Here is a 17,353-nt window from a genome sequence, read left to right as displayed (position 1 = left end):
TTGACACAATTTGTTCTTTACAAATCCATGCTGGCTATTCCCTATCACCTTACCACCTTCCAAGTGTTTGCAGATGATTTCTTTCATTACCTGCTCCATTATCTTCCCTGGCACAGAAGTTAAACTAACTGGTCTTTAGTTTCCTGGGTTGTTTTTATTTCCCTTTTTATAGATGGGCACTATATTTGCCCCCTTCCAGTCTTCTGGAATCTCCCCCGTCTCCCATGACTTTCCAAAGATAATAGCTAGAGGCTCAGATACCTCCTCTATTAACTCCTTGAGTATTCTAGAATGCATTTCATCAGGCCCTGGTGACTTGCAGGCATCTAACTTTTCTAAGTGATTTTTTACTTGCTCTTTTTTTATTTTCTCTTCTAAACCTACCCTCTTCCCGTAAGCATTCACTATACTAGACATTCCTTCAGACTTCTCAGTGAAGACTGAAACAAAGAAGTCATTAAGCATCTCTTCCATTTCCAAGTCTCCCATTACTGTTTCCCCCTCCTCATTGAGCAGTGGGCCTACCCTGTCCTTGGTCTTCCTCTTGCTTCTAATGTATTGATAAAAAGTCTTCTTGTTTCCCTTTATTCCCATAGCTAGTTTGAGTTCATTTTGTGCCTTTGCTTTTCTAATCTTGCCTCTGCATTCCTGTGTTATTTGCCTATATTCATCCTTTGTAATCTGACCTAGTTTCCATTTTTTAGATGACGCCTTTTTATTTTGTAGGTCACGCAAGATCTCGTGGTTAAGCCAAGGTGGTCTTTTGCCACATTTTCTATCTTTCCTAACCATTGGAATAACTTGCTTTTGGGCCCTTAATAGCGTCCCTTTGAAAAACTGCCAACTTTCCTTAGTTGTTTTTCCCCTCAGTCTTGATTCCCATGGGACCTTACCTATCAGCTCTCTGAGCTTACCAAAATCCACCTTCCTGAAATCCATTGTCTCTATTCTGCTGTACTCCCTTCTACCCTTCCTTAGAATTGCAAATTCTATGATTTCATGATCACTTTCACCGAAGCTTCCTTCTACTTTCAAATTCTCAACAAGTTCCTCTCTATTTGTTAAAATCAAGTCTAGAACAGCTTCCCCCCTAGTAGCTTTTTCAACTTTCTGAAATAAAAAGTTGTCTGCAATGCAGTCCAGGAACTTATTGGATAGTCTGTGCCCCGCGGTGTTATTTTCCCAACATATATCTGGATAGTTGAAGTCCCCCATCACCACCAAATCTTGGGCTTTGGATGATTTTGTTAGTTGTTTGAAAAAAGCCTCATCCACCTCTTCCACCTGATTAGGTGGCCTGTAGTAGACTCCCAGCACGACATCATCCGTGTTTTTTACCCCTTTTAGCCTAACCCAGAGACTCTCCACACTTCCGTCTCCTATGTCCATCTCCACTTCAGTTCAAGTGTGTACATTTTTAATATATACGGCAACACCTCCTCCCTTTTTCCCCGTCTATCCTTCCTGAGCAAACTATACCCATCCACACCAACGTTCCAGTCGTGTGTATTATCCCACCAAGTTTCAGTAATGCCAATAATGTCATAGTTGTATTTATTTATTAGCACTTCCGTTCTTCCTGCTTATTACCCATACTTCTTGCATTTGTATATAGGCATCTAAGATACTGGTTTGATCTTGCCTCCCAGCTTTGCCCTGACCCTCCTTCCTCTCTGCCATTATAGCCCGTGCTCCCTCCTGTTTCCAACCCATCTCCCAGGTCTTTTTCCCCCACTTACCTGTGGGCTTTGCTCACCTGTCCCCGTCGAACCTAGTTTAAAGCCCTCCTTACTAGGTTAGCCAGTCTGTGCGCATGAACACTGCTGAGGTCTTCAGGTTTTAAATAAAGCCTACATTTCTCTGCAGAAGCAATTTTAGCTTCCTTAACAAGGTCATAAAAAAGAGGTCCCTTCCAGTCCTAGAGTCTATGATTTTCTATGGTAAGGGCAAGAGGAAACATTTTCCTCTCTTCTCCCACCTAAGCCCACATCTTAAGCAAGGACCTAGTTTACTTCTGTTGCTGCCACATACAGGAGAGCTCTGGAGAAATTCCTGATGAACACAAGAAGATACACCACCACTGAAGGAATCAGAAAGAATCTTCTTCCATTGTGGAGGTGTTCAGACAGTTTCTGAAACAGGAACACGTGTGCTCTCAGATATTGAACCTATATTACAACTACAGTGGATGCTAGTTATTAGCAACCTCTTGGTTGCCAGCAAAAAGTTGCTATTCTCTGAAAGTTGCCATTAAGTGAAGTGGAGGCAGGGCAACAGAAGAGAAGGTGGTTGCAGTCCAAATGCCAGGAGAGCCTCTGATGGAGATCCAGCCCTATAGGCTGGAAGAGGAGGCTGCTAGCAAGGGCTCCCAGGGCTTTCCATTGTCTCTCTCCCTGCACTCTCTGGAATGCACCTCACCCTGGCACTGAGGGGCCAGGCGTGGTATGTCCCAGTGTTTTCTTTGCTGGCTGCAGCCCTGAAAACCTGCCTGCGGCTGGCACTTTCCACGGGGAACAGGGACAATGGGTGGGGAGGGGGCCCACAAGGCTGCACAGTTCCTCTTCTTGTAATCTCCAGGTTGCAGACTCAGAGCCAATAAATTAAATTACTAGGGGAACACTTCTTCCAAAGAAGTTGTCAATAAGTAGCACGACAATTGCTAATATCCAAATTCTATTAACATTCAAGTCAATGGGACAGAACTGGTTCTTGGGAAAATGTTGATAATAACCGAAAGTTGTCTTTATCAGGATGGAATCCAATGTATAACCAAAAATATGTGAATGCAAAGTTAGAGGATCTCTCAAAAGATAGCTAGGATGGAGGTACTTATAGGTGAAATGGAGATTACAACTTAACTATAAACCCTCATTGTGGTTCAGATGTTGGTCCTTGCACACAAGGAAAAAACTGGATTGGAAAAAACTATTTGAAAGTATCGACTACTCCCCTTGTGAACCCAGGTTAAAGACAAAATAAGCTTACAGTTAGGGCCCTACCAAATTCATGGTCCATTTTGGTCAATTTCTACCGTCATAGGATTTTTAAAATCGTAAATTTCCTATTTCAGCTATTTGAATCTGAAATTTCATGGTGTTGTAATTGTAGGAGTCCTGACCCAAAAAGGAGTTGTGGGGCCAGGTTTGCAAGGCTACTCTGTGTGTGTGTGTGCACATGTGTGTGTACGTATGCACGCACGCATGGTGGGGGGGAGAAGAGAAGAGGAGAGACTGCTACCCTTACTTCTGCACTGCTGCTGGCGCTGCCTTCAGAGCTGGGCTGCAGAGTGGCAGCTGCTGCCCAGAAGCCCAGCTCTGAAGGCAGAGCTGCCACCAGCAGCAGCGCAGAATGAAGGATGGCACGGTATGGTATTGTCACCCATACTTCTGTGCTGCTGCCTGCAGAGCTGGGCCCTCAGTCAGCAGCCGCCACTCTTTGGCTGTCCAGCTCTGAAGTCAATGCAGAAGTAAGGATGGCAATACAACAACCCCCATAAAATAATTCTCTGATCCTCCCTGCAACTTCCTTTTGGGTCAGGACCCAATTTGATAAACACTTGTCTCCCTCTTGAAATCTGTATAGCGTAGGGTAAGAGCACAGAGAAGACCAGATTTCATGGTCCAGGATGCATTTTTCCATGGCTGTGAATTTGGTAGGGCCCTACTTATGGTTAAAGATATGGCCAGCAAGTTCACAACTAAAAACTTATCCCCTGGCCTGAGCCTGCCCCACTTTAGACTCTCAGCGTAACTTCTTTATACTAACTGTACAAGCTATAAAGCAGAATTACACTAACTAAATTCAGAGCCTTCCACAGCCATAACTTAGGCCAGAATATTTAGATATAAACCTGCAGTTACCCAAGTTCAGAAGCAAATCCAAGGCAACAGAGTAGAAGCTCTCAGACTATGGTCTGCAGAACACTTTCCGATAGTGCATATTAAGTAACAAAACAGGAAGAAAATACCACAAAATAGGTGAAGAATTGTAAGGAGATATTTACAGGAAGATCACAAAAACTGGTTCACAGAATGAAGACTCATGTGTGTGTTAACTTAGTCTTTTTGTTGGTGAACTTTATCTCGTGTTAGTAAACATCTTTTGTTTTTTAGTAATTGATTTTAAGAGAGTAGAACTTGAATAATTGACCTGCCAAAGCCAGCACTGGCATTTCCATCCAAACCCAGAGTATTTGCAAAGTATATTAAGAAAAAAAATCCTACTATGGGTCCCATGAATGAAAACATTTGTGATCGTTACACTTTCTCTTGCAGAAATTCACTTTTTAAAAAAAAAAAAAAAAAAGGTAATAAATATATATAACTCTATTCAGCTGGAGAGTCTCTATTTGGAAACACAGGAAATGTTGAGTTTGATGCCACAAGCTCCAAGAACAGGAGGGGATTTATTAAAAGAGATAGATATTTTTCTCATTATCTAGGTTATGCAACAAATTTTTTCAAATCGCTTATTTCTTAGACTTAGAAAAATATGGGGCCTTAAACTGAGTGCAGTTTTTAAGCCACTGTCACCACAAATAAACCCCTGACCAACACCAATTACTTGTTCCTGAATTTAAGTTATATTTTAACAAATTTCAAATAGAATATAAAAAAAATAAACACATGAATGATGGAAATATTCACATTTAAGAAAGTTTAATCAAATGAGGAAACGTGAACATGAACTTCGTAAGGGCCACGTGTCTGTCCATCACAAATATGAGAGGTAGAAAAAGGGGGAGAAAGAAAAATTCGCTGTCAGTAGCAAGTCTGTAAGTTTAAAAATAAATAAATTGTTGAGCGCCTCCTGGACAGAATCAGAAGCAATGGAGGAAACTCCACAGTTAAAAAACAAACACTCAGCTATAATTAAATTGGTTACCCTCATAATGAAACAAAACTGAATATTAAAAATGTAGCATCTCTCTTTAAATACATAGGAAAAAATGATTTCATGTCTATGAAAGGTTCACACTGCCACAACATGCTTCAGAGGTACAGCTAGAGATACATTTTATACCTAGCAAGTACTACACTTGATCTGAGCTCACAGAGCTTCTATTCCTTCCCATCTTCTTATGGAGTTTTGTCTTTGTTCCTGAGTGCTAAATCCATTTAACAGCAGAAACTGCACAATTTTTAAGAAGTACTTTGAATATAAAAATTTATAAGAACCGTAGTGAATATTTAAACTTTACAGAAAATAAATGCATTTAAATATATATACAAAGAACACATTTTTATTATGCTTACCGTATCCCATATCTGAAGTTTTATCTGTTTTCCATCAATTGTTATCATTCGAGCACCAAATTCTACACCTGAAGAAATTTTAAGAGTTACAGTGTTACTAACCAAGAGGGAAAAATCTATCCAAATGAAATTGAACAGGTGGGGTAGCCTTAACTCAACTTTTAACCATAAGAAATAATCTTGCAGTGCACTTTAACTTTATATTATACTCTAGTTCAGAGGTTCTCAACACACGGCCCAATCAGCACACAGCTACAACTCATCTGACATTCTCAGGGCCACACAATGCATATATATGAAGCCCACAGTGTTAAACAGGTTGAGAACCACTGCTCTAATTGGTTTCCTATATTGCTTTTACTGCTTTAAACGTGCATTGCTTTTTCTAAATCTTCTTCTAGATCTTCCAAAAGTATTAATAAAAAGGTGTTTGTTTCCTTAGTTCAAGTGGGTGAAAAATAAACAAACCACCCATGTATCTGTTTAGGCTAACCCAGGAAATTAAAGATAAACATGCAACCCTACTCATTTTTGTTCTCTATATCTAAGATTGTTATTGGAATGTTATTTTCATTACTTTTTCAAAATATAGATTCATATGCATTTTACATAAGCAAGGCTAAACCACAGAAATTCAAACAGTAACAACAAAGATTGAAAGTAAAAATTCTGACCATTTGTCGTTAGTACAGCAATAAAAGCATGAAGTAAATATTGCTACCACTGTATAATCTATATTTGTAAAGAATTTCATAGTTTCTCACCTGTATATAGTACTTTTTTTTGGTTGGACAGGGTCAATTTTTAACTAGAGAAGTTTGTGCTTATATTACAGTTTAACAGCTTGATGAATCAAAGTAAAATTGTAGAATTTTTGAGCACTAATCAAAGTATCTCAAGGCTCCCGCTAGCTTCCCCAACTGTAACTGCTAAATATGCAAAATAAAAACAAAAACAACCTGGGTGAGACAGTGGTAAAAATGAGATTAGTTTGAAAAAAATGAATTCTGTTCAAGGTTGGATTAAGTTGACAATGTTTATTGGTGAGTAAGAGTTAGTGAAAGTGACCAAGTGACAGTCAAGGAGCTATATTTCACTAACAGGCCAGTTTAACAAACATTATAAACTGTACCAATAGTACTAACACATCATAACAGCAAAAGATTGATGCTGCCCATTTGAGCAGTACTATTTACATGTGAAAGAGACTTGTTGAGTGGACATGTCACATCAACAAGATGGGATCTCGGACATTTCTTCAGTACATAAACACAGGTCTATTTCTTAAGAACAGATGCTTCAACAGTTCTGGTAATTACTGTGGGCAAAGTTTTTGAACTTAGGTGTCCGATTATGCTCAACTCAGGGTCAGGCACCTAAACAGAACTGATCTTACTTTTAAAGCTGCTGAACTCTCACTGTCATAATAAAGTCAATGGGTTCTGCAGGTACTCACTACTACTGGAAAATAAGGACTTCGTAGTTTAGTTTTAGGCACTCAATTTGAAAATTTTGGCTAGTGTCTGCAGACACGCAAGGGTGGGATTGTCAAAGGAGCTTAAGGAAGTTATACACCAAATCCCATTGGAAGTTGGAACTTTAATACCCAGAGGTACATTTGAAAATCCCAGCCTAAGTCTCTTTCTATAGCAGTGATACTCAGACCTCAGTGGTTCAGGAGCCAAATTAGCAATCAACTTTACCCGAAACAGCCAAGTAGTGTGAAGTCATTGTTTCATTTACTATAGTACTAGATATTAATATTTAAATAGTATGACAGTGGAAAAATTTAGGTTTTTAATAAATATATTATGCTCACAGCAAAATGACTGACCAAGTATTGCTATTTTATTAACTACAATTGGTTAACATAGTAAAAGCATGCTGGGAGAAAGTACATGTGGGTGGCACAGCCTGAGAGAATTGTGGTGGGTGGGTAGGGTACCTGGGGCAAACTCTTCCCATTCTTTCCTTTCTCCATCAAGCTCCTAAGTTCTGTTCCTATCCCTCATTTTGTCCTTCTATAGGCCCAGACATTTTAACTCCAGATCTCAACCCTCCGCCACCCCTCCTGTCAGCAGCTGCCTTCTTCCAGGTCTCCAATGCTGGCTGCTGGTGAAGTAGGCAGAGCAGGCACTGTGGTCATCATGAGAACTGTAGCTCTTTACCATCACCCAGACAGAAGCAGGAGAATCCAGCTAGCTGCAAAAATATGTGACAGGGCGGCAAATGCATCAATCTTATTCAAGATTCGACATACTTAACTGCCCTGGTCTTGAAAGAAAGATGACAAGAAGTCTGCCTACAAAGACAAGTTCTGGTTCTTTATTCAACCAACCTACCTGGTTCCAAAACTAGGGGGAACAAAGCTGCTGCTAAGGCTGACAGTTTGAAGTACTTCAGAGACAGCTGTGTACAGTGACTGGGAGGTCTGTCAAGAGACAGACTATCTTGCACTGTTCTGCTAAAAGAGGAATGGTTGTTTGTTTTATGCTTGTCCATTTTAAGTACTCCCACAGGAGAGGAGCTTCTTTAATCTAAGAGAAACTATGCTAGAGAGTGAAAAACAAAAGTGGGTACAGACTCATGTTGTCCATCCTGTGCAAAGCTGAGCATAATTGGGGATACTACCTTAACAGGGACCTTGAAATAACCTGAATTGTAGTTAAAAGATTCTGCAATTTTATCATAAGCTATGCTTGAACAGGCAATAGCCAAAGTAAAACTCATCTGAAGACCAGCCTTCTCCACAAGAGAAAAATTACCTCCCATATCATGCATCAGAAGTATCCATCTGCTTCACAGTGGAAAGTAAAAAATTGCAAATTTGTTTCATACGAAAAAATAAAAGTCAAGTCACAGCTAATACATTCCCTCCCAGCTCACTCATTGCATCTACCTCTCCCACCATCGGACACACCTCTTACACGTGCAACCTCCCCATCCTGCCTGTCCAGGCCTCAAACCTTCCCCTTCCAGGTGATAATTATATTCACAATTCAATCTTTCACCATCAGGAAACTCTATACAGTTTCTCATCTAGTAAACACAAAGATTTTTATTTGTTGAAGTCTGCTTTGTTTTTAATCTTAATTTTATGCTCGTGGCAAATGGCAGAGAGCCCTGGAGACTGAAGTCTGACCCACTGAGTAAATGCTAGCTCTCCATAACATTCTACTAATGTGCTTCAAGCCTGACCAGTTTCTATGCCCACTCCCTCTATGGCCTTCCTGCAGAGGAAGCCAAGGAGGTTGCAAATTATGATTGTGGAGCACTTGTGTGATGTGAATATTTACCCACTAGGAACTGGATTAGCATCTTATTTCACATCAGTTATGATACAGCCAGCAGACAGCAAAGACATGCGATTTGTATCACAATAAAACAAATGGCAATTAAGTAAAAGGATATACAACCCATAACCAACATGCTGAGGCACCTAGCTGTCCATCACCCTTCAAAAAGGTATTTAAAATAAGGATTTTTTTAATAGAATATTTAATAGGAAGAACTTACCAATAGTAAGGTCATGCACTGGTTGAAACCTCTTGTCTGTAAATTGTAACAATAAACATGATTTCCCAACACCTGAAAGAGAGAATATTTTCTTCAAGCAAATTCAAAAACTTTACTTAAGCAGCAATTAAAACCTAATTTATAACTCATTTAAAACAATATATATCATTAGACCCATTTTGATATACAGGACCTGACATTTGTTTATCCTTGTAAAATTATATTAGAATATAATTATATCCTTGTCTTACATATTTTTTAAAAAATTCACAAGTGTCTGGAAAGTGACAAGCACAATTTTAAGATTAACAGTTAAAATAATACACTTTATCTTTCATTCCCTCATACTGTAATGTGAACGGCACTTTGCCCTCTCAGTACCCTACAATAGTTTATCACTTCCACTTGTACTTTTACCTTTTGCTCTTCCATATCCCTTCCTTCATACATATTGCCAGATACATGCCTGCAACCTTTAAAATGTGGCCAGAATAATCTGATTATGAACCTACCAAAGAAAAAGCAGAGCACACCAGGAACTACAGTGATTTTCAGTGTGTCTGGGACAGCAACCCTGGTGGTGGGGGCAGAACAGAGGAAATGTAATTGAACAGCCTACAAGAATGTGACGGCAAAAATCATTAGCACTCTTACAAGATTTTGTTGCATTATGGCAGAACAAGGCCATAAGAATGACACCACAAAGTAGAAGGGCCAGGAAAAAAATGCACTTAAGTTATATAAAGACATAACTTCATCCACAGACACAGCTGCTGCCTGCCAACGGTGTAGAACACTGACCTTTCAGCTTCCTTTTCTTTAAGTTTCACACACTTCTAGGAAATGTGGTATTTTGCTTCAGTTACATAATTCAGCTAGTTTAAATCAAAAATATTAGGAGGATGTAAATAGGTTTGTGAAAAACTAAGGCAAATTTAAATGTAAGAGGAGTGAAGTCTCTCAGAAAGGGATAGAGGGGGACAGTGAAGAGGCAAGATTCCTTAGTTAACACTTGGTTGCAGTTTTTCATTCAATCAGTTGTTAATCTTTGCAGTTGACTAGGGACAAATATTTTTATTAATAGATGTATACAGTCATCTGAAATCCTTCAAGCATTTTGCGTGTAGGAATCATAGCAACTGTGCACATCAGGGTAGAGAAAAGTAGCCTGTCTAATTAAAGCCACAGGAAGACTTTTGATAGAGGATCCTTGTTGGAAATGTAACCTCTCTGTGATGTTAATGCAAGCCTAAGATGTAAAAGTCCAAAGGTCTGAGTTGTTAACTGGGTCATGATCAAGTTTTCACACAAAAGTCTTGTCCTTGCTCCTTTGCAGCAATGTAAATTAAACTGAAAATTAATTCAGACTTAGCTAAACAAAGTGACACTATTAGGCAGTTTAAACCACAGCTTGAAAAAAAATCATTTATGGTAAGGGGGAAGTTTTTCCTGGAGAACACAGGAGGCTCAAGCCATCAATGTCTGCTGAATTTGGGATTACATTTCAAATAAATAAAATTTCTAGAACTTACGATTAAGATAGTCTTCCAAATTGAATCTAATATAAAACAATGTATTTTTGTCTTCTAAAACTGCAGATAGCTGTGGTCAGTCTGCTACTTACTTACTAAGCTCAGACTTACCAAGTAGAAGGAGAATGAAACTAAAGCCTTGTCTATACTGGCAAGTTTCTGTGCAGTAAAGCAGCTTTCTGCGCTGTAAATCCCAAGGCGTACACACTGCCAAGCCACTTAGAGCATAGAAACTGCACAGCTGTGGTGCTCTAAAAAACCACCCAAATGAGAGATGTACAGCTTTCTGCGCCGGGGCTACAGCGTTGCAGTGCCAGTGTAGACACCATGGTGATTACAGCACTGTGATTGGCCTCTGGGAAGTATCCCATGATACCAGTTCTCACCTCTCTGGTCATCGGTTTGAATGCTACTGCCCAGCCCTCAGGTGACCAATCATCAGCCCCACACTGTACATTCCTTTGCAAATTTGAAAGTCCCCTTCCTGTTTGCTCTGTAATGCGTACAGTGGTCTCAGCATATCTTTCCAGGTGATCATGCCTGCTCCACGCACCAGGTGATCCCCCACTTGGAGCAATGCCAAGCTGCTGGACCTCATCAGCATTTGGGGAGAGGAGGCTGTGCAGTCCCAGCTGCGCTCCAGCTGTAGGCATTATGATACTTACAGACAGATTTCATATGCATGATAGAAAGGGGCCATGACTGGGACACATTGCAGTGTAGGGTAAAAGTGAAGAAGCTGCGGAATGCCACTGACAAGGCACAGGAGGCAAACCACCACTCTAGTGCTGCGCCCACAAGCTGATGGTTCTACGAAGAGCTGGATGCAATACTCAGTGGCAACCCCACCTCCACTGCGAAGGACCCTGTGGATACTTTGTTGGCACGTGTGCCGGTTGAGAATGGACCGAGCCAGGAGGAGGAAATCTTGGACCAAGAGAGGGAAGGGGATCCAGAGGCAGAGGACGACTTGCAAGCCAGAGGTGCATGGAACCAGGAGCTCTTTTCTACCCCAGAGGAGCCTAGCCACTCACAGCAGTCAGATCTTGATGAAGTGCAAAAACAGGAGAGGAGGCCCTTGGTAAGCGGATCTGTTTTTGTGAATTGCTGAGGGAAGTTGTTGGGGTCAGGAGGGTTGCAGAAAGAAGGCTTGTATCCCACCACATGCACAGTCTGAGTGGCAGAATGGCCTGTTGATAGACTCCCTCACTTCACGGGAATCTCCCTCCGATCTTCAGGAAACTTGCGGCGGTACTGGCAATCCGCTGCCATATTCCTCAGCAGTGCTGCTTTGTTTCTTGCCCCATTAATGGTAACTTTCCCACATCACTGTGCCATCATGGGGGGGATGGATGGGAGAACAGTTGCTGTACACAAGCGAGCTGCATAGGCGCCAGTGCGGAAGCCGGAGGCTTGGAGAAGACCCTCCCTTGATTCCCTGTTCACCCTCAGCAGTAAGATATCTTCCATAATGATCACCTCTTGTGGAAAGTGTGTGAACAGGAATGATTATTAGCCCCCACTACAGTGCTGGCTCTCTCCACGAGCCCCATGCACAGCAGGGTCCGGGAAGAGTGATTTACACTGGCTCAGCGGCTACTCACCATTTTGGGGGTCTTGTGGCTTGTGCGCGCTTGCCTGGGGTCAGCCAGTTAGTGACAAGTGAGAGAGTACTGGCTGTGTTTTAAAGCACTGAGTTAGTGTTGTCTGTGTTGCAAACAATATTGCTTCTGTAAAATGTTACATTTAAACTTCACAGAGATGACCTTGGGAGCCCAGCTTCCCTCTTTGTTATGGGCGGCAGAATGGCTGTGTAGAATTAGAAACGGCCAAGAACTAAGGAGGATTTTCTCCGTGAGGTTATGATGCACTCCACCGACAAGAAAAAGGAATTGAAGGAGTGGTGGGAGAGAGAGAAGAGGGACCAAAAGGAGAACATGGAACACTAGAAAGCAGCAAGGAAGCGGCTCTTAAAAGTTATGGAGCGCCAAGTGGACACGCTTCAGCCAAGAAGTGTGCTGCTTGCCAGGAACTAGGATTCACGATGTGACGGAGAGACTCATCAAGCCCTCAGATTGCTAACCCTTCCTGCTTTTCCAGGTTGGCACCAATGATACTGCCAAGAATGACCTTGAGCAGATCACTGCAGACTACATGGCTCTGGGAAGAAGGATAAAGGAGCTTGAGGGGCAAGTAGTGTTCTCGTCCATCCTCCCCGTGGAAGGAAAAGGCCTGGGTAGAGACTGGGAGAATAACGTGAGGGAGAAAGGAGTCCAGGAGAGCTGGTTGTATTTTAAAGAATTCTTATTGAGATTGTAGGAACAAACCATCCCGATGTGTAGAAAGAATAATAAATATGCCAGGTGACCAGCTTGGCTTAACAGTGAAATCCTTGCTGATCTTAAACACAAAAAAGAAGCTTACAAGAAGTGGAAGATTGGACAAATGACCAGGGAGGAGTATAAGAATATTGCTCAGGCATGCAGGAGTGAAATCTGGAAGGCCAAAGCACACCTGGAGTGCAGCTAGCAGTGCAGCTAGCAAGAGGTGTTAAGAGTAACAAGTGTTGCTTCAGGTATGTTAGCAACAAGAAGAAAGTCAAGGAAAGTGTGGGCCCCTTACTGAATGAAGGAGGCAACCTAGCGACTGCGGATGTGGCAAAAGTTAATGTACTCAAGGCTTTTTTTTTGCCTCTGTCTTCATGAACAAGGTCAGCTCTCACACTGCTGCACTGGGCAGCACAGCATGGGGAAAGGGTGACCAGCCCTCTGTGGAGAAAGAAGTGGTTCAGGACTATTTAGAAAAGCTGGACGAGCACAAGTCCATGGGGCTGGATGCACTGCATCCAAGGATGCTAAAGGAGTTAGTGGATGTGACTGCAGAGCCATTGGCCATTATCTTTGAAAACTCATCGTGATTGGGGGAGGTCCTGGATGACTGGAAAAAGGCTAATGTACTGCCCATCTTTCAAAAAAGAGAAGGAGAAGGATCCAGGGAACTACAGGTCAGTCAGCCTTACCTCAGTCCCTGGAAAAATCATGGAGAAGGTCCTCAAGGAACCAATTCTGAAGCACTTAGAGGAGAGGAAAGTGATCAGGAACAGTCAGCATGGATTCACCAAGGGCAAGTCATACCTGACTAACCTAATTGCCTTCTATGACAAGATAGCTGGCTCTGTGGATGAGGGGGAAAGCAGTGGACATGTTATTCCTTGACTTTAGCAATGCTTTTGATAGGGTCTCCCACAGTATTCTTGCCAGCAAGTTAAAGTAGTATGGGCGGGATGAATGGACTATAAGGTGAATAGAAAGCTGGTTAAAATCGTCAGGGTCAACGGGTAGTGATCAATGGCTCCATGTCTAGTTGGCAGCCGGTATCAAGTGGAGTGCCCCAAGGGTTGGTGCTGGGGCTGGTTTTGTTCAATATCTTCATTAATGATCTGAAGGACGGCATGGACTGCACCCTCAGCAAGCTTGCAGATGACACTAAACTGAGAGGAGTGGTAGATACGCTGGAGGGTAGAGATGAGATAGAGTGGGACTTAGACAAATTAGAGGATTGGGCCAAAAGAAATCAGACGAGGTTCAACAAGGACAAGTGCAGAGTCGTGCACTCAGGACTGAAGAATCCCATGCACTGCTACAGACTAAGGACCCAATGGCTTGGCAACAGTTCTGCAGAAAAGGACCTAGGGGTTACAGTGGACAAGAAGCTGGATATGAGTCAACAGTGTGCCCTTGTTGCCAAGAAGGCTAACGGCATTTTGGGCTGTATAAGTAGGGGCATTGTCAGCAGATCGAGAGATGTGATCATTCCTCTCTATTCTGCATTGGTGAGGCCTCATCTGAAGTACTGTGTCCAGTTTTGGGTCCCACCCTACAAGAAGGATGTGGAAAAATTAGAGAGAGTCCAGTGGAGGTCAACAAAAATGATTAGGGGTCTGGAGCACATGACTTATGAGGAGATGCTGAGGGAACTGAGATTGTTTAGTCTGCAGAAGAGAAGAATGAGGGGGGATTTGATAGTTGCTTTCAACTACCTGAAAGAGGGTTCCAAAGAGAATGGATCTAGACTGTTCTCAGTGGTACCAGATGACAGAACAAGGAGTAATGGTCTTGAGTTGCAGTGGGGGAGGTTCAGGTTGGATATTAGAAAAACGTTTTCATTAGGATGAAGCACTGGAATGGGTTACCTAGGGAAGCGATGGAATCTCCTTCCTTAGAGTTTTTTAGTTGGAGATTGATCCTGCTCAGAGCAGAGGGTTGGACTAGACGACCTCCTGAGGTCCCTTCCAATCCTGATAGTCTATGATATTAGCTCTTCAAACCGAGCAGCTCCGCACCTGCCCTCCCCTGCAGCTGCTGTCCCAAAACTCTTTCCCATGCGTCCCCTACACACCGCCAACACACTATCATCAACCTCCTGGCTCCACTCTCTACCCGCAGCATTCCACTCCTCCCTCGTCACAGTCCAGCACTATGGACTCCCACTGCACTCAACCCCCACCCCTCTGCAGTTTGGCCCTGCTGAAGTACAGCACCCCCTGCATTGTACTCCAAAGGAGAAGGTTGGGTATGATTCCTGGACATACACAAATCTGTAGCTGTCCCAGGACCCCTCCTCCTCCTGAGACCTTCCCTTCCTGCATCCCCCTCACTGCTGATCATTTTTTTCATTTAATTGTCTCCTCTGGTTGTTGTCTTTCAATAAGAGAATTGTGTGTTTGTTTGAAAACAATCTTTATTCTATTAAGTGAAAGCAAAAGGAACACTGCAAAGCAACATATAATAATGTTAAGCCACTTTCTTTCATCATGTGCACCAAACACCTCCAAGCATTACAAGCACTGCAATCCCGAGCCCTGCAACAAATATCAGTGGCTTTCAGGTTCAAATTGCTGCCTCAAGGCATCCCTGATCCTTATGGCCCCACACTGTGCCCCTCTAATAGCCCTGGTCTCTAGCTGTTCAAACTCAGCCTCCAGGCACTGAGCATCTGCGGTCGAGCCCTGAGTGAAGCTTTCACCTGTCCCTTCACAAATATTATGGAGTGTACAGCACGGGGCTATAAGCACAGGAATATTGTCATCGGCCACATCCAGATTCCCATACAGGCATTGCCAGTGGGCTTTTAAATGGCCAAATGCACACTCAGTCATTCTGCACATGCTCAACCTGTTGTTGAACCAATTCTTGCTGCTGTCAAGTTGCCTCATGTATGGCTTCGTAAGCCACAGCATTAAGGGGGAGGCGGGATCTCCCAGGATCACAATGGGCATTTCAACTTCCCCTACTGCAGAGGTGGGCAAACTACGGCCCACAGGACCCTCCTGTCTGGCCCGAGCTCCTGGCCTGGGAGGCTAGCCCCTGGACCCTCCCCTGCAGCCTCAGCTTACTGCGCTCTCAGCTCACTGCGCTCTCGGCGCAATGCTCTGGGACGCGGGGCTGCGATCCCTTGCCGGGCAGTGCAGCTGCAGAGCCATGGCCTGACCCAGTGCTCTGTGCTGCGTGGTGGCATGGCTGGCTCCAGCCGGCCAGTGAGGCTGTAGCACCGCCAGCCACTGGTGCTCCAGGCAGCGCAGTAAGGCGCGAGGGGGGTTGGATACAGGGCAGGGGAGTTTGGAGTGGTGGTCAGGGGGCAGGGGTGTGGATGGGGTCAGGGCAGTCCGAGGGCAGGGAACAGGGGTGTTGAATGGGGCTAGAGGTCCCAGGGGGCAGTATGAGGTGGTGGGGGACAGTCAGGGGCAGGGGTGTGTCTGTGTGTGGATGGCGCAGGGGTTCCGGGGAGGGGTGTCAGGGGGCAAGAAGCAGTCGGATAGGGGGCGGGGCAGGGCCACACCTGGCTGTTTGGGGAGGCATAGTCTCCCCTAACCAGCCCTCCATACAATTTCGGAAACCCGATGTGGCCCTCAGGCCAAAAAGTTTTCCCATCCCTGCCCTACAGCGATCTTCTGGTCCGTGAAGGAAGTCCCTGCTTGCAGCTTCTTGAACAGCCCACTGTTCTGAAAGATGCATTCGTCATGCACCTTAACGCAGGCTGGTCCAGAAACATCTGTGAAATGCACATGGTGATCCACAAGTGCCTGGAGAACCATTGAGAAATACCCCTTGTGATTAATGTACTTGGTGGCTAGGTGAGCTGATAACAGAATTGGAATGTACGTGCCATCTACTGCTCCTCCGCGGCTAGGGAAGCCCATTTGTACAAAGCCGTCCACAATGTCATGCACGCTGCCCAGAGTCACGGTCTTTTGGAGCAGGATGCAATTAATGGCCCTGCATATTTCCATCAACATGACTTCAGAGGTCGACTGTCCCACTTCAAACTGGTTAGCGACCTAGCGGTAGCAGTCTGGAATAGCCAGCTTCCACAGTGCAATCGCTACGTACTTCTCCAGCAATAGGGCAGTTCTCATTCTTATGTCCTAGTGCCGCAGGGCTGGGGCGAGCTCATCATGCGAAAGTTCTGCAGCCACAGATGTGCATCACCATGTGATCCTACCATTCAGTGCTTGTTTCCCAAGCCCCAGAGCAGTGTTTCACTGTGGTCAGCACCTCCGTGAATGCCACAAGCAATCTTGTGTCATAGCTGCTACATGTGGCGAGATCAATGTCACACTCTTCTTGCTTTTGTAGTTTAAGGAATAACTCCATTGCCACTTGTGACACGTTGATCAGAGCGAGCAGCACACTGATCAGTAGTTTGGGATCTATTTCTGCAACCCAAAAGAGCCAGGGTACGCAGCACACAAACCGTTGAAAACTGGTGCCAAATGCAGATGGATGCACGGGGATTGCTGGGATGTGAAGCAATGCATCACGGGGCATTGGGACAGGACCCAGAATTCCACGCGACCCCCTCCACCTTCCCACAACTCTTAGCAGCAAAAGAGAAAGAGGTGCTCTGTGGGATAGCTGCCCAGAGTGCACCACTCCGAATAGCACTGCAAGAGTGAACACGCTATTGCACAGGCAGCTGTCAGTGTCATAACAGCAATTTCCTTCTGCGCTCTGAGTGGCGCTGTAACTTTGACAGTGTAGACGTGCCCTA

General features: G+C 43.8%; 1 protein-coding gene across 1 annotated transcript in view; it reads right to left on the bottom strand.

The window, feature by feature from the left end:
- The window catches only part of RAB2A (RAB2A, member RAS oncogene family), a 90,675-nt gene that overhangs the window by 57,436 nt on the left and 15,886 nt on the right, over positions 1-17,353 (bottom strand). The window contains exons 2-3 of the mRNA XM_030553150.1: positions 8,772-8,843; positions 5,256-5,323 (exon numbers count right to left, since the gene is read on the bottom strand). Of these exons, the coding sequence (XP_030409010.1) occupies positions 5,256-5,323; positions 8,772-8,843 (140 nt within the window). The remainder of the gene's footprint in view (positions 1-5,255; positions 5,324-8,771; positions 8,844-17,353) is intronic.

Source organism: Gopherus evgoodei, chromosome 2 (genome assembly GCF_007399415.2).
Source record: "Gopherus evgoodei ecotype Sinaloan lineage chromosome 2, rGopEvg1_v1.p, whole genome shotgun sequence".
Lineage (NCBI taxonomy): Eukaryota > Metazoa > Chordata > Testudines > Testudinidae > Gopherus > Gopherus evgoodei.
This window is presented reverse-complemented; position numbering and strand designations above follow the sequence as displayed.